The following is a 20,851-nucleotide window of genomic DNA, read 5'->3' on the forward strand; positions in this document are numbered from 1 at the left end:
ACAGGGCAAGGCATCAGATCAGAATTCATATGGACTCTAAATGAAGCTCTTCCTTCCAAATGGCCTGCTCTTCTGGAGCACGCCTGAGCTTGGAGCTAGAACTGTGTCTGTTCAGTACTAATTAGCTAATGCATGTAATGACTCTGGCTGTGTCTGCAAGAATCCTCTTCCCGCAGTGCTTTCTGCCATCGCTGTCGCAGAAGTGTCGAGCTCCTCTTGCAGCGAGCAGTGAAGTTACCTGTGTAGCGGGTGGGGTGGTGGAGCTGGTACCCTGAGCTGCCGTGCTTTCAAAAAGGAAGAGTTAGGTTCCTCTTCCGAGGATCCAGGAGTGCAGCTGTGGATGAGACGGCTGAATCTGTGAATGCCAAAAGCTGCCTGGTATTTCCTATTCGGTCACTGTAGTTTCTGGGGAAGGACAGGTCCAGGTGTTGCCGTGGTATCTCCTCGCCTGTTTCTCAGTGGCCAGGTACAATGACAAGGCATCCTGGGACTCAGAAGGGGATAAAAGCTGGGTTTGAACTGGATCATGTTGTAATCGCTGACTGTTTCTTTTCTCTCTTCAAAGAGCCATTTAGGCAACGTCTTGGTTGATATGAAGCTCATTGACATAAAGGACACTTTGCCTGTGGGCTTCATCCCCATCCAGGAGACCGTTGATACACGTAAGTTGGTGTTGGTTCCTGCAGCACCGTGGGGTGGTGCAGGGCAGCAGGATGCTCCAAGTGCTGCTCTGGGGGGCATCTTCAGGGGTAGCTCTTCTTGTGCTCTCCAGGCTTGTTAATGCTGCTGCCTGGCTGCCACCAGCTCTCCCGCTCACGCAGGAAGGAATAGTTTATTCTTCCTCTTCCCAAGGGCAAACTGAGCCTCACGGGAACAGAGCTGCTGTGAGGGGGGGTGTTCACAGACAGGTACGAGAAGGGAAGTGGGTGCACGTGGGGCTGTGCTCATGCACACGTGACTTTCACCACCCGTTGCAAACAAACAGAAGCCCAGGACTTGGCAGGCGGTGCTGAGGTTATGTTTGAGCTTGCTGAGAGAAGCCACAAGTGTGGCATCCAGGGGAAATACTGTCCTCGTTTCTGCAGGGCAGAAATGGCTTTCCTGCAGCATTTAAGCAAACTGCTCGTGAACGGGTCTTCCAATCCTCTGAGACTTGTGGCAGCAGCAGCTGGAGCCGTGTCTGGTCACAACAGCCCAGCCTGCAGCAGGCAGCGAGCGCTCTTGGCTCGTGGTGCAAAGCAGCCTGGGGCCAGCCCCGTGGGAGCTGTCTGGGAGGGCTGCGCAGCGCCGGGTGCTGGCGCTGAGTGCACGGTTACCACGCGGGAGCGTAGGTGGCTGGTACCAGTTCTTTCCAGTAAAGAAATCCAGGCTGGCTATGAACAGAAAGGAGGTGTGTGGGCCTGCTTTGCAGTGGGTAACTCATCCAGATCTGCAGCAGAGGAGGATCATTTTTCAGTTGCTGCTGACCTGGTTCTGTTTGGAACCTGTAACCCAGAAGTGAAAGGCTCTGCAGCCCAGTACTGAGCCCACGGGTCGTCCCCTTTGCCTGGAGAATTCCTTAGCTCATGTGGCGTGGGAGACTCACACCTGTGGGAGAACTGGACAGTTGTCAGCTGTTGGCGTAGCTTTTGTAGAAGTCTAGGTAGAGAGGTGAGAAGGGACTTTGTAATTAATTTAAAATGCATTGAATTGCAACCCGTACAATCTTTAAAGCGGTGGCACTGTCTGTATTAATGAAGTGGTGCATATCCCTGTCTCCGTTAGCATGACTGAGCACATTTTGATTGTCTGTATATAATATGTTTACTTAAAATTAACTGTGGTTAAGCATGAGTAATTAATGGACCTAGCTCTTAAACCAAATTTGCTACAGACTGCAGGCTCTATCCAAGTGTGAAAGAGACCAAAGACAAAAGCAAATAGTGTACTCAGCTTTATACATATTGTGAAAGTTGAGTAAGAGACGCTAATTTTGGTTAAAGCCAAATATTTTGGTTATACGTTTTTCTATGTTCTTCTCTAATGGTGCATGACTTGTAATAAATACATTAAATATAGCATTCTTTGGTGGTTCTTGACAAAATTTTCAGATGCGGAAGCCTTAAACCCTGGACTCCTTAGACCTGTTCTAGGTATGTCAGAAGCCCTAGTTTCCCAAAGCAGAAGGATTAGAGTTCAGGGATGTAGGTATTTAATATCTCTAAAAAGCGTCACTGTTAATCTGACGTGGCACGCACGGGTGCTGCACTGTGACACACCTCACACTGTCTGTATGTTTGTTGGTGCTGGTCTGACAGCAGGCTTCAAAGGCCAGGATGAATTGCTTTCTCCAAGGTAAAGATTACGAAACAGCAGGAGCCTACAGAGACAGGACTGCTTACCATCTGTTCAAGTGAGGGCATATTTTTAAACTGGAGAATACTTACTCATATTAAACCGGAGGGCTTTTATTCTTCTCCCAGTGCTTGTTTATACCTGTTGGTTGCTTTCAGATTTTCATGCAGTGTCTGCACTTTTGATTTTTCCACTTTATCAGTAAGAGCTTCTGTCGTGTCTTTCAGTTGTCTGCGTTCACAGATGGAAACCTCACCCTGCTCACGTTGAGAGTCCCACAGATTTTTAGGGTGAGGTGGAGCAAATCTGTGTCAGTGTGCCAGTACCACATGTTGTTGTGCAACTGACCCAGAACTGAACATAGTTTGCACCTGCATGCAGACAGGTAGTAGGCTTATACATGAACTCATTGTACAGATAAGCCTTAATTGTGGGCTTTAGTTTTTTACAATGAGTAGCACAGAAACAAGTGAAATTTCTCTGTGACACACAGCAAGAAGGCACCATGCAGGAGATTCATCTGCCCTTTGAACACAGGTCAGCACAGCCCAGTTACCCCGTTGGGGATCCCAGCAATTCTGCTTTTAAAACCTATTTTTAACCCTGCAAAGACACCAGGGCAGATGTAGTGGAAGTATCACTTCAGTGCTTGCTGAGGGAGTCAGGAGAGGTTGTTAGCACTTAGCAGAAGTCACCTCTCCAAATCTCACATCCTGTCAGCGCTCTGTGACAGTGTCCTGCCCGCTTTGGCTGTTGGAAGCACTTCTCAGAACAAACTGTCCACTTGTGTCAGCAGCTTCCAGGTATGTTCCCAGAGGCAGAGCTTGTAGAAGAAATACTCAGGTATCCAGGCCAGTGAGTCAAACGCTGCTTTGGAAAGAGGAAGCAAATATGAGAAGCATATGGAAGTGGGAAAATCACCTGCCACTTCTGTTCCCTAGTGCAGTGTGCTGTGGCATGCACGATGCCTTATCTTCTCTACAAAGGGAAGTAGGGGGTATTGGTTTCTCACAGTGCCTAGTAACAATTCCTGCACGGTGTACAGAGAGCTCATAGAAAATTTCTTCAGTCGTTGAATGGCACTGCACTGTCTGGTTTTCTGACATATATGTCCTTTGGCTCTGGTTCCTGCTGTAATTATCTGCCAAATATCTGGAGAGATAATAAATAATATTTATACCCTTGTCTTGCATAAAAAAAAAGCTTCTGTTGTTTTTGTTTTGTTTTTACAGAAGAAGTAGCTTTCAGAAAGAAGAGGCTGTGCATTAAATTCATCCCTCGAGATTCTACAGAGGCAGCAATCTGTGATATTCGAATCCTGAGTAGATCTAAGCAAGCCCCTCCTCAGTACACGTTCATAGGGTAGGTACCCCTCGCTCTAGAAGCTGCTTCCATATTTGTAATTGTGCCAAGCATCTTCTTTTCCTGTAATCGGGAAGTAGTCACTTATGAGATGAAGCTCGTCATTGGAAATATTTACGTAAATACAAATGTTACTGAGTTTGATGTGGGAAGTAACGAACCCTTTTTTCCATGATTAAGATAGTTCTTGCTATCCAAGGTGTCTGTGAAATTTATCTGTTTCCTAATTGTGTATGTGTGCAGCATGTGCTCACAGCATTAATGTCTTTTCTGTCAACTACACAGGGAGTTGAACAACATGGGCATTTGGTACCGGATGGGCAGAGTTCCCCGCAACCATGAGTCTTCACAACCTGCTGCTCCTGCCCAAGTACCGTCTTCAACACCAGCTCCTAACCTGCCGAGGTGAGTTTTCTGCTTTCCAGCATCTTCTGCTTGACGCAGCGTGGCATATTGTTGCAAAGCACCTGCATGGTGGACTCTAGACGAAAGGCACACCTAATAATAATTATTCAAATAATAATAATTAAAAGAATTAAATTAACATTTAAAATATTTTTATAAATTGATAAATAATTTAAACATTGATTTATAAATTTTTGTATTGATTTATAAATTCGATTTTATTATTGATTAAATCGATTCATAAAAATTATCAATTAATTTTATTAATTTTATAATTAAGAATTTAATCAAAAATAATAATTAAATTAAAATAATAATTATTCAAATTGTTCAGATAATTATGTAGTCTGATTTGATAGTGAGGGAATGAGTCATTCTTTCAAGTGTTTGCCTAATTGGAAGTTCCTGTGATTGTCATTGCACAAAGGCATACGATTAAAGAAGTCGGGGGAAAAAAAAGCCTTCATCGGAACAGAAACAGTCAGAAAGCTACACCTTTTCTTTGTTTTGTACTGTGTAAAATTTTTGTAGCTTCCAAGCACACGTGGGTTACCCTGGAGAACAGGTGAGAACTGTTCTCCAAACCAGCTGGTTTCCCACTCCTTGACCAAGGAAAGGGAGAACTGTTCATACAGTCCCTCATGCACAGGGAGACAAGTTTTGCTCGTTCTCCAAGATCAGTCCACTCGTGGTTTGAAGTGCTGGCCCCCTTTTTTTTTTTTTCTTAGACCACTATGCTCTAGTCTTGCAGTAGACATTGAACATGCAGAGCAGACTGCTCATTGTACCGTGTCAGGAGTAGGTCATAAGTTGCATGCTGGCAAAGGGTAGGCAAGATCAGGGAAAGAGATGTCATGACTATTAGAGCGCAGATCTTCGTTTTCTGTCTGCAAGAAATTCCTGCTTGGGCATATTTCCAAAATAAAGAGAAAAATTATCATAGCAAGAGAATATCGATGGCAGTCCTTAATCACTAAGCGTGGAAGGGTCACTTTATGGCCAAGCAGGGAAGGCTGTAGAACAGCTTCAGAGCTATTGGGAACAGGGCCAAAATTAGAGCTCAGAGCATCAGCGACAGTCTGAAAAGAAGTGTTTACAAGGCTTATATATTTTATAACCTCTTGTTGTACAGTTTATGGTTTACAATGGCTGCAGGGAAATTGGATCAGTTTTGTTTTACTTGCCAAATAAAGCAAATGTCAAAATAGTCAATATAAAATGTATTCTAATTTGGCTGAGTTAAAACAGCCAGCATGCAGTGGAATAATTGAATGTTACATTAATGCCTCCTAGTAAAAACCACCTGTCTGTAGCCAGCTCCACTTTCGTGCCCGGTGCATGATTTACAGGTAACTTTTACACCACCCGCCTGATCTTTCAAAGCATCTTTCATGTCTGATTTTTACTCTGATTATTTATTATCCAATATATTTTTTAAGAAATAGAAATATATAAAAAGGTGCATCCTGCAAATATTTCATTATTACGGGAAACACATGCTACTTGAAAAGCCTTTTCTAATACTATATCAGCAATGCGATGTTACTCAAGTTTAATGTTTGTGGAAGATTGTAGTCACAAGTAACCTCTTATTTTTACATCACCATAGAGATAGGAGATTACAGTGGTCGCCAGTTTGCCATTTTACTCTGTGTGGATATATTTTGACAGGAACTGAAGTGAGTAGCTCTGCTACTGCAAGTGCTAAGACAAAACTGGTGAGCAGTGCAGAGCAGAGCTCTGGAGATCCAGCTGTTAGGTTGATCAGGTATTTAAGCTATTCAGTTGCTGGCGAGCATTATAAGCAGTTTTAAATTAAGATGGTGTGCTTGGGTGCTTCGGGATAATTGTCAACACTGGATATAAACTAAAGAAGTAAACCATACCGGAGAGCAGGGAAGAACTTCTCGCTGAGAGCTTTATTTCTGTCAGCCATGTTCCCTCCGCTGACCCGCGGTACAAGCCGCTGATGGCAGTGGATGGCTGCACATCAGGGTTTTGTTGTGTGTCAGACGTTTGACCTCCCCAGCTCGCTGTGCGTCAGCAATGCTGCTTCCTCTGCTGTGTCGTGGGGTTATGGCTCGCAATCAGAACTGCACAAGGGGAAGCTTTGTTTGATATTCTTGCTGGACTGCATATGTTATTTTCTAGCCATTTCTTCTCCTTGGTGTTTAATACTACAGGCATCTGGCTTAATGGTCTCTAACTGCAGCCGTCACGCATCCCAGCGAGGGCTGCACACTGTACCGTGGAACACAACCGTGCCGTTGTGCAGGGCATCAAGCTGCTTTACTATTTTTTCTCTCCAAATTTTGCAATGGCTTCTTGGCACTAATGGCAGCCTGGAGAAATGCATTTTTAGTTTCCCATCCTAGAAGGCTGCTGCTAAAGAACTGCTTCTGTTGACTTGAGTCACCAGTGAGGATTTAGAGTAACTTCCCTCGGTGCGTCTGCGTTTGAGGCTTGCACTCTCCAGTAAAAATTGGTGGTAGTGCTACATTGGGACATCGCTTTGGGGAGCAAGTAGGTAAGCCTCCTCCAAAAGAAGAGGTGCTAATAACAGGTAATTCATTTGTTCTTCTGCATACCTTTATTTCATCTAGCCTATTACTGATAGCCAGTGCATGTGTTGGGGACCTGGAAAAATACATGTCGCAAGCATTTGAGCAGTGTTTTAGGGCTCAGCTCCTCACTGGCTCAAGCTCTGTCTGGGAATAAGCCAGAGGAGGGTTTTTATGATGTGTTCTCCTCTTCATCACAAGTCCGCTTTGAGCCTTTTGTGAGCAAGTCCTTCGCTTCAGCACATGCATGTGGCACCAACCTCAAGCCACTTTGCTCTGCAGCTGCCGATGCGATGGCTCCTGTTGCAGTGCTGTGAGCCCATGCGGCTTTTTTGGTGTGTGGGTACAGCTCACATCCCTTCCCGTGGTGCTGCAGGAGCCTCTGCTGCCGTCATTCAAACGGTCCTCTCACAATTTGTCAGCTGCAAGCAAGATGTCAGTCAGTGCTGCTGAAGTGTGTTTTACAGTGACAGACATAATTGCACTTAACTTTTTGCATGGATGTTATCAATCTGTGACAGATACTTTGGGAAATTGAGCGCTCTGATTGCAGATGATGTGTCACAGGCGTTTAATCTTCCTCTCGGAGAGACCAGGATTTCAGTCACAACTTTTACTTGTTGATGTCAGGTTTTGAAAATGTAGATTCGCGCTGACCCTGGGAACTGTTCAGTCATTTAGTTTGCAGGGCTGTCATCTGAGAGGTTAATGGCGTACCAGGGAGAGAGGAGGAAGATCACGCTGCAATTGGCTTGTGTTCACGCCGTGTGTTACCGTGGCTGGGCTCGCGGCACTTGGTCCTCCTGCGCTTTGAAGATCCAACCGCTTCCACCGGCCTTCCTGGGATGCCCGTGGCACATCTCCACCCTGTTCTAATGGAAAAGCCGAGCGGCGGTGAGGGCAGGCAGCCCCGCGTGCTGGACGCTCAGGGTGCCCCCGTCCGGCCATGCAGGCCTGCCCAGAGCCACCGCAGTGGAGACGAGCAGTGGCTGAGCTGGTGCGTGGTCGGCTCCGGCCGGAGAGCAGGAAGGCTGCGGCAGGGGTCAGGGTGCTGGGCAGCTCGTGGGGCAGCTGGTGGAGGAAGCCCTGTGGCAGCGAGGTGCTGAGCTGCTGGTGCTGGATGGGGTCCAGCTGGACAAGGCTCCGGTGCTCCTGTCCCATCCCTGCCTCTTCTTGGGTGCCCAGGGCTTTTGCACAGAGAGGGGCTGGGCGCTGGGCCGCAGCTTATGCCCGCTGTGCCTGCAATTCCTGCCTATCTGCACAGTTAACAAGCCACGGGAGCAGCTCAGTTGTGCTGCAGCTCCCACCCCTTGCAGCTCCCCCCCCCCCGTCCCTCGTTGCATGCCCTGGCGGTGCTGCAAGCAGCCGCTCCCTGCTGCCGGCTGCTCCGCTCTGTGCAGCACCGATCTGGCAGGAGCACGGACCTGGGGCTGTGCTGCAACCCGTGGGATCGGGAGATAGCTACCCGGCATAACCCCCTGAAATAAGAGCAGGATGTGTAAATGTTCCTACCGCTCTCCCACGTACCCCTTAAACAGTTAGCTGCTTTGCCTAAGAACAGGGAAATGATTTGCTCCCGTTCCTTTGCTCCCAGTGGAGTTTAATGCGAAGGAATGTAAGGATTTCCTTTCTGGGCAGAGAAGTCTGATTTTCAGATTGACTTGTTTGGACTTTGTCGTGTGAGCTTGGAACGTGATCAGTGTGTGGCTTCCTGCTGGAGGCTGACGATGTGCAATAGGTGGCAGCTAATAAAGCAGCACCGGCCAGCCCGCGTGTCGGAGGCCTGCGCTCGGCGTGACGATGGGCCAGGCTTGCTCTGCGCGGTGCGCTGACTGAAGGCAAGTGGGAAGCCTTGTACCTTCCTGGTTTTTAAGCAGCAACTATAGTATTTAGAAATAGCTCGTAGCTTTTTCTTTAAGGTGTTTCGAAGAGATTTCATGGAGAGTCTGTAGAGCAGAAGGTTCTGAGGCTTCACTTTCCTCCTCTGGTGAGGAGCAAAGCCAAGACTTCGTGAAGTTGTTGTGGACTGGAGACAGACACTGCTGGTAGCCTGATGGCTAGGATGCTTTAGCAGAGTGGTTGTGTTTCCATTAAAGTCCCTCATCTGAATGAAAGTCTATCAAATAAGGAGTCTGTTGGGGTGGATCTTTTTGGTTTGACTGGAAACCACTCTGAGAAACCTGCCAGTGAAAGCTCTGACAGCTTGATCCTTTCTACAAAGTACTTTGTTCTTGATGGAGATTCATTTTCCAGTACGTTTCATCAAAAGTGCTCTAAAGTAAAACTAATTTACAACTAATAAAATAGATTCCTTGACCATTCTTTGTGCCGGGGAGGCTTAGGTTGGAAATTCTGAGAAATTTCTTCTCAGAACGAGTAGTCAGGCACTGGAACGGGCTGCCCGGGGAGGTGGTGGCGTCACCGTCCTTGAGGAGAGGTTGGACATGGTGCTGAGGGACATGGTTTAGTGGGTGACATTTGGTGGTAGGGGTTGGACCAGATGATCCTTGGAGGTCTTTTCCAACCTTAATGATTCTGTGGCTTGAATGCTTAGAACACTTGTGTCATGAAATAGAGCCAAATATTCTTAATTCTTATACGGTTTATCCTACAAGAGGCCAAGGATTGCACAAGGGCTGGGATGGAACAAGGGCTTCACAGTAGCTATGGGTAACAATCAATGAGACTGAAACGCCGAGCTGAACCTTGGAAATAGTGCTTTCATCCACTGCAGTTCCTACAGTAAGAAGCAACATTTCAGGCTGAAGCGTATGTGATGTGTGTATGCTGTGCAAGTCTGAACCTGATGGTTTGTTTGAGTGGGTAAGGAGTGCTGGCATACGTTTATGCAGAGTCTGTTTCACATAAGGAATTTGTTATGAAACTACACTGACCATATGGCTTGCATCCAACTCAGCTGGATGAAGACGTGCAAAAATTGGTCATAGTCCAGTATGTTTTAGTGGCAGAAAACGATGATTAGGAAAAAATGTTTAAACAATATGAGTGGTTTCCAGGCACAAGAATGCCTTGCATCAGTTGAGAAAGGGGGACATTAACTGTGGTTAGGAAAAGTTTGATTTAGCTGAATTTGAAGATGCATTGAAAAATTTTGGGGAGAGCTCTGACTGAAGAGGCTTCAATATCCTTAGAATCATGAATCATTTTTCTTTACAGCCCTGTTCCAGGTATAGTAATATTCCTCAAGGCATGCTTCTTTAGGGTGTAGTGTAGGGTCGTTATATCTGAGCCAGAGGTATTCATTCAAAGAAGCTATGTACTTAGTTGTTAAATAAGCCCTGTGGGGGAATTGAGCATTTTTTCCCTAAAACATCTATGTTGTCTGCTATTTAATATGATCTCTGCCACTGTTGATTTGTAATCTGTGCTTTCACCCTGAAGTGTATGTGGTTGTGTTCAGATATTTCCGTCTTTAAATCAATCACTTTCACCATTTTCCAAAACACTTCTCGAGTTTATTGCTTTTAGGAAAGTGTTTGGACTGTCATTATTTATTACTGGCGAAGCGCTGACAATGTGCTCTTCCCAAATGAGTCTTTATGTGGAATATTTGTTTAGCAGGTTCTGTAGGGAGGTGCTGGGGCTGTGCCGCAGCACCCCGGGGCTGCGGGCTCTGCCATGGTGGCACCAGCCTCAGGTGCAGGCAGCGATGCTCGGGTCGGATACACTTCTCCATGGGCCTGTGATCTTGGGCTTCCTTCTGAGTAATTTGATGGAATTTAAAAACCCAGCCCAGGAAACCTGCGCTGTGTGTAATTTATCTTTTTGGAGTATTTCTGCTGTTTGGCAATTTTTCCCTACTGCTTCATTATCTGAAAACTCCTGACTCCAGAGAGCAGCTCGTGAAGGATGTGGAAAGCTGCTCTCATCCCACCGCAGCCTCCAGAGACGCTGCGCTGTTCATCTCAGACAACCACTTCATAAGCACTTCATGCTTACAGTATGAGGTCTTAGTTCTTTGATGCAGTCCTCTGCCTATAACAATTTAATGGGCTACAGCTCAGACTTTCAAGCAGTGTAAATTAAACTTGTTGGGCTTTTTCTATTGTTTGGCAGCTGTTCCATCCTAGTTACTTAAATTCTCTGTTCTAAATTAATCCCGGTACAGAGGGAGCCGCAGGAGCTTCGTTCTGCATTAAGCCTCACATTTTGGGTTGCTGGTCTGCAGTAGATCATGCTCCCTTGTTAGCATCATCGGGCCTCGTTCCGTGCAGCTGGTGAGTGCTTTCGTTCTGACAGGGTAGCGTAACATCATCTTCCCTTGTCTTTGAGGCGTGGTCATTTCGGGAGGGGGCCGTGCAGCAGCACGCTCTGCGTGATGCGTTGGGTAAGGATGCTGCAGACAGGCCTTCCTCCCTTCTTACTGCTGGGAAAATGAAGTGCTTAAATCTAAAAGTGGAAAGAATCACTTGCTCCCTTTTTCATTCTCTCATGTGTTTGGTCTTTTATAAAACCGGAGTCTGGCACCACGAGCACTCATTGATTTTTTGGGAAACAGGATATTTTAGTAGTTTGGAATGAGATGAAATGCTTGCAAAGCCCATATGTTGCTTGTTTTAGGCAAAGGGTCAGTAAGGTTTTAGAAAGTATTTAAATATTTGGTTTACACGATTAGAATAGATTGTCTGGAATGAAGTCCATTACCCGAGGTGATTCTTGCCTCGCAGTTTTGTTTTTCACTGCAGTTCTTTTGGGTATGAGGTAGGTGTTCTGGCATAGCAATGCCTGAGCACAGTAAAAGTTAAGAACTGTGAATAAATACTGTAGATGGGATTCTGGACGCTGCTGGAGCCATAGGTATCTGCTGTGCCATTTTCTGTAAACTACAGTTTGGAAAATACATTCTGGTAAAGTGAATGGTCATGGAGAGGTCCTCTGATTTCTGTCAGCAAAACACTAGCAGCTCATTTCTTAGAAATGGGCTTTTTCCTCTGCCCGTAGGCAAAGCTTTCAAGTCAGATTATGTTTCTTGAAAAGTACAGCCTGACATTAACTTCTTGTAGGTGTGTTTTTAGCTTTCTGCAGCTTAGAATGTGTTTAATCATTCTAGCCTCAGTTTTTCGTGAGGCATATGATCTTTGCATAATCCATTGATTACGGAAGATAAGGTTCTTTTTATTCCGGGATATTCCTGTGAGACTTTACAGTATCTGTGGCACTGTTCTTCATTTAGAATAAATTGCAGTCATGGCGGTGGTACATCAAAGAACAGAGCAGACCCAGTTCTGTAGCATGCAATGTGCTTTCTAACATATTTGACAACGTGGGGCAGCTTTTAAGGTTTTGCCTGATTTCTCTACAATGTTTGTCTAATCCAGTTGGAAACCAAAACCTTACTATTGTTCTTTTGCTGTGCATTGCTGATATTTTTATGTGAATTATGAAGCATCCTTTGATATCTGGCGTTTCCCCTTATGATCTTTTGTTACTTTTTATGAGTACTTGCTGCCTGACTTCAAAAGCAGTTCATCACCTTCATGCAGACAGTTATTAATAACTTACTTGGAACTGTTGGGCATTCCTGAGCCTGTTTTGTGCAAGTTTCTCTCTAGAAACAGTCAAAAAGTGACCATAATGTGTGCAGACCTCAAACCTCTTTTGCTAGCATCTGAAGGATCTCTCTCATGTCCTTCTGTTGCTGCTGTAGGTAGATGCATTCCATAGATTTAATGAATAAAAGAAAAACTAAAATTAAGTGAGTAATTAAATCTAACCTGTCCTGAATTATGGTAATGTGGCTGTTTCACCCTAAATTATCTGGAAATTTATAGTATGTTGGGGAAAAATATTTTTTGTAATGTTCTCTCTCTTAATCCATGTGGAAACAATGGGTTTTTCACTTCAGCTTAGGTGAGAACAGGCCTGAAATCCTGCCGTGAGCCTTGCTGGGGCAGGCATCCCTCCTCCCTGAGGGGCAGATGGCACCAAACCCACCTCGTTGCTTGGATTCAGCAGGGAGGACAAAACCTACTTCTCTGACAATTCAGAAGGAAAGCATTAGGATAGTTAATGTGAGTTGCTGTTCCTTAACATCAGAGATTCCACTAAAGCACTAATAATTACTGTTAATATCTTTCAGCGGAAACTTTCAGAGTAACCCAGCACCGGTTGAAGCAGTATTTAACGGCATGCTGCTGGCATGATAAGAATGCAAATAAGCGTTATTAGCCTAATGATTCTGCTGTCGCCATGGCTGTGCGGCGGCGGTGTTGTGAATATGTCATGCAGTACCCGTGAATTTGGAAAGTGTGTCAAAACACAACTTCAATTAGTTTGCTCTAATTATGGCCCTAGAGAGTTCATAACTATATCACTCCTCATTAAAAGAGATTTTTGTATATGGATTAATACAGCACGTAAGGATCCGAGGCAGGGTGGAAGGAGGGTGTCCGCGGGGCAGCGCGCGGCTCCGGGGCAGTCCCAGGGCTGGGCCCTGCACCCCCGGGGGCTCCCCCTGCGCCGGCCGCTGGCTCGGGGTCCGTGCCCCTGGGAGCAGGGCTTTGTCCCTCGGCACGCAGACCTGGGCGATGATTCTGGACGTGTTCTTCAGTTAATTTAAAAAACAACAGCAAAAAAAAACCAAACCACCACTCCAGAAACAACACTTGGTGGTAAGACAGGGATCCAGCCTGAAAAATCTGCTCCGACAAAGGTCAAAGAGCACAGGTAGTCAGCAGCCTGTGGGATGCCAAACGTGCAGGTACCTCTAGCAGTGTTGTTACATCCTTTAAATATTGTCGTTTTGTATTGTGCCAGCACGTTCTTGCTTTGCAGAACGGGGAAGAGATTCTTGTGCCCACAGGTGAGCAGTTGGTGAGGGGTTAAAGTAGTAATTGTTCAAATCTTTCAGGCTTTCCTCCCAGTTCTGTGATAATTTGATGAAGAACTTCACCCTAATTAAATATTCAAATTAGGAATAAGTGTCAATATGGCTTCCCATTGCCTGGAATGATGATTAATTGTATTCAAAACTCTAGTGGCCGCTGTAATCTAAACCAAACCGTTGTTCTTGATTATTTCTGCAACACATTTACCATGTTTTTCTTTTAAAATTTAAACTAGTAATTGATTTGCCATATGCCACAGAGCTGCACATACTTTCACGATATGTGTTTAGGAACTTGGGGACTTTGTAATTGGGATTTTCTTGCTTTTCAATGGCAGCCTCTCTTTTTTTTTTTTTTTTTTTTTGTCTTCTACACTGTAAAATGATTTGGCTTTCACAATGCATAAGGAAAACGCATTATGCAATCAACTGACTAGGTATAAGTTATATTGATCCTGGCTAAAGTTTGCATTAATTTAAAATAAATTAGACTTTGTTTCCCATATTTCCCTACCATGTCATGCTCTTAAAAGAGAAAGGGGGAGGGGAGGAACCGATCTCATTCTAGCAGTCGTTACCCTCTGTCTTGTGGTCTTCCAGCTAAATGTTCTCCTTGGAGAGACCTAGCTCTGCACAGTGCAGCCTGGTAGAAAGGATGAAATACCTGTTTGTCCTACCTCAGAGAACGGAAGGTGGCAAAAGAAGTGGAGACAGAAACAACGGCGTTTTATGTTGCTTTCGAGCACCTTCACAGCAGTGCTCAGGACGCAGCGCTGGAAGGCGATCGGGTGGGATGGGCGCTTGTGGCACGGGGAGCCCCGCGAGAGCAGCTGCAGGGCTGCCTGCCCACCACCGCCAAGCATCAAAGCACGCACCTACCGGTGGTGCTTGTACTTCTCCCCAGCTTGGGGGAGTATTTTGGTATGTATTTTCACATTGATACATCTGGAATGAGAAGCAAATAGGATATTATGTCTGGCTGTGTGAACTTCTGCTGCCATATTTGTGTGTATATGGTCAGAGTCCGTCAGACTGCGAGTGATTCATTTTAATTACGCGTGTGGAATGCGTGCACCACTTTAACATATGGTGCTTGTGAAACCTGGTGCTGCCGTGAGCTGCCATGCAGACTTGGTAGTGCCCGGGGACTTGGTCTGGGATGTCTTTTGCAAAGTAAGATTTCAGAGCTTTGTTGGAAGGCTGCAGTGTTTGTTCGTGGCACTGACAGCTCTGTAATTTTGCTTACACAATGCCTCTGTGAGCTACCTGTGGAGCTGTCCTTTCCATCCTGCAGGTCGATGCGATGTGCATGACTGGCTTCAGCAGCGTGCGGTGGTCTCTCTGGGCTTGGTGGTGGCTTGCTGGAAAGAACTGTACATATGGAAAAGATTTAGCCTCTTACAGCAGAAGCTGGGATAAACGTTTAAAGTACTCTGCTCAGAAATGGGGCTTTTTAAATAGACCTGCTTTGTTTACTTCCAAAGCATTTCCTGCTGTTTCGTTTAGGTATGAAGAAAACAGTCTGCAGTGCAAGTAAGAGAAATTCAGGGATCTTTGTTAGCTGTTTTGATGCCTCAAAGTATTTTTGGATACTGCTAAAAACAAATGAAATGTGTGTAATGCCTACAGGCAGTGGTCTCCTGTTTTAAAAGTGTGTTCATGACAAACCTGCCTGTGCTGGCCAAGAGAGTTTCATATGGATTGGGTTTTAAACAGAAAACTGTTAGCCAAATTTGAAAATATTTTCACACCTTTTTTTTTTTTTTTTTTTTTTTTTTTTTTTAGAAATAGCTTCAGGAAGCACAAGCAAATTCAAACTGATGTTTGCTTTTTCTTATTTTATCCATGGTGTTCACCATCAGCTGCATCAAGATCTAAAAATACGTAGCTCTTCACAAAATGCGTCCTGCTTTTAAAGGCAGATAATTTCCAGATGATCTGCTCGATAGATAAAACCTGCTAGCTAAGAAAATGGATCTGGTGCTGTGCTGGAGAATACAGAGGGCTCTTTGTTGCCCATCACAAATACCGTGGCTGCAAAAGAGGTTGCCTTGTTTTCTGGCAAGAGGGCATGCCAAGCATCTCGCCACATTCGGGTAGCTTTGCCCTTTGTGCAATGGTAGCTGTTGCCTTTGTCTTCATGGTAGAGTAAGTCCCTCTGCAGAGAGGGAGCATCTTCATTATGTATGGCAACAGGGTCCAGAAGATTGATGGTAACGTTCTACAGGAATTTGAGTAGACTTGAGATCAGCATTAGAAAAAATACGAATTTGGATTAGAAGGGAGAAGCTGGGATCTCTCACCAAAGCATGAGAATCTGCGGGCTGCCAGTAACAACATGAGCAAGAAGCCTTTCCTTGGGGAGACTTCCAGGGGAAGTCGGGGGGGGGCACAGTGTCAGGGGGCAGAGCGGGGTTCTCTGCCCTGTGGGGCGGGCTGGGCAGCAGCAGAACGTGTCGTGTCCTCCCGGATCTGAGTGCTCAGGTGTCTGGGCAGTTCTGGGTTGTGTCCTGCCAGCACGAGTTTTAGTGAGCAGCATGGGGCTGCTGTTCGCTGTTTGTGCCGTGTCCCGAGGGTGGTTGGGTCCCATCCACCTCAGGACTGGGGGGGCTGGTGCCAAGGCTCCAGGCTCCAGCAGCGTGGGGTGCGACCGCCTTTCTGGCCCCAAGAGCAGGGCTCGCTGTCACCTCCGTCTCTCCAGTACCGCGTCGTTTCTGGGAAGGTTGTCTGTTCTTCAAGCCTCTGTCCGGGCTCACTGTGTGCTGGGTTTTCCTTTTAATGACCTCTGGGCCACTGAAAGTAGTTTCACCTTCACTTCTATGAGTTCCTGGTTTTTTTTTTTCCTATTTATAGCTAGTACAAGGAGGATTTAACAAAAGATGTAAAAAACGTCTCTGCTGCGGGAAAGGCTGTGCAGAGAGCTGTTGGTAGGCAGGGCACATTTGCTGTTCCATTTAGGGAGAGGCAAGGGGGTGACGTTTGCCTTTCCTTTCCTCTGCAAGTGGAGGGAAGCTCAATTTGTGCATCCTCCTCTGCATCGGAGAGCAGGGTAGCGTGCAGCATGCCTTGGTTAAGTCTGGAGCAGACCACAGCCATTGAGATTTTAAAGGTTTTATGTATGAATGTACTTAGGTTTTGATACAGATCAATCCAAAGCACTCACTGATAGTGTCCTCTGCCTTGAAGGAACCACAGCCAAGTCCCACCGGGTGCACTCCAGGTGCCTTTTGCTCGCAGGGGGAGGCTTGTGCTCACCAGCCACCACGCGGGTGTTTTGAGGCTGTGTCCTGCTCTGGAGCCCACCTTGCAGACAGATGCTGCTGCTCGGTAGTATTTTGATTGTTGGCTCAGTTTGATGTTCAGTGGGGTGGACGGAGCTTGAGCCGGGGTAGCGGCCCTGTCCTGCTCACAGCTGGACTGAGAAGCAGATGCAAGCAGCTGAACTGCACTGAGCTGTGATGGTGGAGTCACCACCTCTGTCTCCTCGCTGTTATTTGGGATCCACTCCATCTCTTAGAAACATTAAAACTGATGTTTGGGCTTAACCTGAGCACAACTGTAAGGCAAGAATGAGCTGATAACAGCAGTGTCTTTTGGTCTGTAGAAACATCATCTTGATTTCCCCGTTTCTCTTCCCCAGGCACATCTCGCTAACTCTTCCTGCTAGCTTTCGAGGCAAAAGTCACAGCACTCGCCTGGACTTGGAGCACCAGCACTCAAATTTGTATGCTATATCAGGTAAGCTGGCACATGCAATGGTTTCTCTGCACCTCTACTCAGAAGTGTAACCAGGTAAAGCAGCCCCATTTGCATAAATAGCCAGATGTGTGGTATCTGTGAAATATGCTTCCAGCTTTTCTGGCAGTGCCATTTAATTGTCGAGAGCATGAGGGGCACAGAGGGATGCCAGAAAATGCACAGGCACGAGTATTACAGGTGGCATACATTGCTCATCACAGGGGAGACTGCAGACCTCAGGGAGGGATGCTGCTGCCCGTGTGGGCTCTAGATGAGAGATCTGGTGGAAGGCAACACTGGCACAAACTGCTCCTCATCTTTTTTGTGATCTTCACTGGTGGGTTATAAAAGATGACTTCTCTGAACATCTAGCAGGAGGATTCATCTAGCATTGCAAGGATGAGTTATCATACATGCAATTCTTTGCTACACTCAACATACCCTAACATTGCTGTTTTTAACAGGTAAATTTGCAATTTGATGTTAGGATGTGGGGGATTCTACTTTACTTTTAAAAACCAGGTACTTGAATGTGCACACCCGTTCTCTCTAGCTGTGACTTTCTCTCTGTTAGCCAGTCCTGGCCAGCATGCAAATGCTGGAACTGACGTGTTCCCAGGTGCCAGTGTGAGGAGGGAAAAAAAAAAAAAAAAAACAAGCAAAAAAAACCTGCTAGTGAATATTTTTTTCTATTTTTAATTTTTACTTAGTCTGTAGGGAAGATGTATGTTTAATAGAGTGGTGAGGCTCAAGCCCATGCCTCTGCCCATGCAGGTACAGGTGCTCTGTTTCTGTGCTTCAGGACCACGTGGTGCATTCATTTTGGAACTGGGGTCCCTGCTGAGCTGTCCCTGACAGCTCTGTTCTTCTGAGCAGGTCTTGCCTTTGAGTGCTTGATTTCTTGGAAGATGAGTGCGCTGAAAAGGAACACGGTGTGTTTCTCAGGGCCCAGGATGAACTCGTGCCTGGGAGCAAGAGGCAGGGATGCTTTACAGAATTGCACCTCTTGGAGTCTGTCGCTGCTGGTAACGCGGAGGGCTGTCTGGAAGCAAAAGGACTTCTGTTGCTGCAAGCTAAAGGCAAATGCTGCGTGCAGCTCTGGCACAACAGTGCATTTCATCTGCTTGTTCTCTTACGGGATTATCTCATTCTGTACTTCAGATAAGTAGTGCTGGAGTGCAACATATTTTCCTCAAAATTATTATTTTAGAGTAATCTTACACCTGCACAAGTACTGTGATAGCTGTAGTAGAAACACACTTAGCTGCAGCTTTCTCTTCATTGTGACGTTTTTGCAAGAGGAAAAAAAAAAACTAGCTTTAACACTAGCCTTAGCAAAACCTAATGGAAGTACAATCCCTTCATTTGGCTGAAGCAGATTTTCAGGATGGTTTGGAAACCCAGGAAAAGCAGCAGTGGGTTGTACAATAGGTACTTGCTTGTGCATAATCAGAGCAGAGAAGATGGCAAAAATGTGCCATTCACAGGTCCTTTCTATTAATAGTGAGTGACACTTCTAACATGGGAACATGGCATTAATTCATGTACCATAATCAAAGGGTTATTTAAAAGGTAATCTCTGACTGAAACTGCAGCTTCAGGTTCCTAAATAGATGGAATATAACAATGGCATAATTCTTGTCAGTACTCGTTTTTCTTGTTACTTTCCTGCCCTAATAGATTTAGAAATGTAAGGGAAAGCATGTTCTTGTGTTCACATGAGACCATCCTGCAGAGAGGATGGGGAAGCTGTTGCTTCTCTCCTAATAAAGCACCAACCGCACCAGCAGCGGCAGCAGTTCTGCATGAGCAGTGCTGGGCATGGCCCTGCTTCTAGGGCGTCCCATGGACTGCCTCTGCTTGTAGCATAACCAGCCTGGAAAGATGACCAATTTTGCAAAGATCTGAATGTGTTACCAGATAATTACAGGCAAAGTATAAAACACACTCGAACGACTGAGCATAGCGCTAGTCCTCTGCGTTCATAGAAGCCCATTTCAGAATACATAACTGTGCACCCCCGATGGCACAGTTCTGCAGGCACATTGTTAGACAGGTCGCGCATACGCGTGTGGTAATGGCTATTGCAGCTGTGAGGCGTTTCTGAAGGAAGGCTCTTGTCGTGTGAAACATCCTGTGTGTTGGCAGGGATCTTCGGCATAGCTCCTGACCACTGCAGCCTTTTCAGCAGCTGTGATGAGGTGCTGAGACAGTTCCCTCTGCGTGCTTAAACGTTACCAAGGCAGGCAAACCCCAGGGCGCACAGTGGAAACCATTCAGAAGTTTCCTATTATGTCGCTGTAGTTTGCAGCCAGTCCCTTTTATCTCTGCTGCGATGTTGGTGTCTCGCTGCAGCGCCATGGCAACGCGAAGCTTATGAATGCCTCTGCACCGCCGCCCCGCGCTGCTCTGCCAGCTTGTGCTGTGCCGCCCTGGGGTCCCGCGGCTCCGGGGGCGATGGGTACGTGGGGAGCGTGGGCTTGGTCCTGTGGGGAGCGCGGAGCCCCTGGGCTGCGGTGCTGGGCGGCCACCAGGGCGAGGTGACCCCGGGGAGGTGACCCCGGGGCGGCAGCGCAGGGCCGCGGCTCTGGGTGCAGTGCTGCAGAGCAGGCGCTGCCGGCGCGCGGACAAGCTGCTGGCTCCCTCTCTTGGCTCTCGGCATAATGGAAGGCTCCTGGTACTGGCACAGGGAAACAAAAGCCGTTATATATAAACAGTCTCTTGCTTTCTAATTCTGGTATCGCCCCGGTCTGAATTCTTGTGGTGAGAGCAGGAGGGGGTGCTGAGGAAGAGAGCGGTAGAAAGGAGGGTGATATGAGGAGTTGCGTTGTGGCCTCAGACACCTAACACTTCCTCAGTAATCGTGAAAATGAAGCGCTCAGAGGTTTTCAGGTAGGTGAGGTGAGTTTTGGAAATCATTTTGGAAGAAATTGCCACGTCCCCACTGGAACTGTCCTGTTACTTCTCCATGTATGTAGTGTAATTCTTACTGCAAATCTGGAAGAAACGGTTCTGAAAGTAGTAGCTAGAGTCTTTAACCAGCTCATTGTCATTTTCAGTCTTGGCAATTAAACATTGTGCCACCAGAAAGTTAGGGAGCCTCCTGTTTGCACAACAAACTAATTAATCAGCCTTTGACAAGTTGCATATAGGAAACTATTGCCCTGTCCTCCCGGCACTGCAAAGGGAACCTTCCCTGTGCTGCCGTACATAGTGCTGTCGCCCACCTCCTCCACACCCAGCAGGCTCCCGTTCCCACACCACGCCGTGCTTCCAAGGCCGAAGCACAGAATTGCCTATAAGTTGATCTGCAAAAGGTCTCTGGGAGCATGGTGCTGAGGAGCTGACAGGTGCAATAAGCATGTTCAAATGGGCAGCTGCTGGAAGAAGAATGCCTTGCTGTAGACAGACCTGTCGACAGACATTGCTCGGTATTTCACAGCATAGTCTTTCTTCATGGCCTTCAGCTTAATTAAGATGTTGTCGTGACTACATACTGCCTTCATTTCAGACTTCAGCGTCCTCTGGCTGCATATTGCTTTGGCTTATCAGAGCCACAAGGACAGAGGGAGCCCTCTCAGGCAGCCAGAGTTGATAACGTGCA

At 46.4% G+C, this 20,851-nt stretch overlaps 1 protein-coding gene across 3 annotated transcripts in view; it reads left to right on the forward strand.

Moving 5' to 3' along the window:
- Positions 1–20,851, forward strand: part of MVB12B (multivesicular body subunit 12B) — a 63,613-nt gene that overhangs the window by 13,326 nt on the left and 29,436 nt on the right. For all 3 annotated transcript variants that reach the window (XM_082775827.1, XM_082775825.1, XM_082775826.1), the window contains 4 exons: positions 566–662; positions 3,567–3,696; positions 3,982–4,101; positions 17,150–17,247. In XM_082775827.1, coding sequence (XP_082631953.1) covers positions 566–662; positions 3,567–3,696; positions 3,982–4,101; positions 17,150–17,247 — 445 coding nt within the window. The remainder of the gene's footprint in view (positions 1–565; positions 663–3,566; positions 3,697–3,981; positions 4,102–17,149; positions 17,248–20,851) is intronic.

The sequence above is a fragment of the Aythya marila genome (assembly GCF_965140915.1).
Source record: "Aythya marila genome assembly, chromosome: 19".
Classification (NCBI taxonomy): Eukaryota; Metazoa; Chordata; class Aves; order Anseriformes; family Anatidae; genus Aythya; species Aythya marila.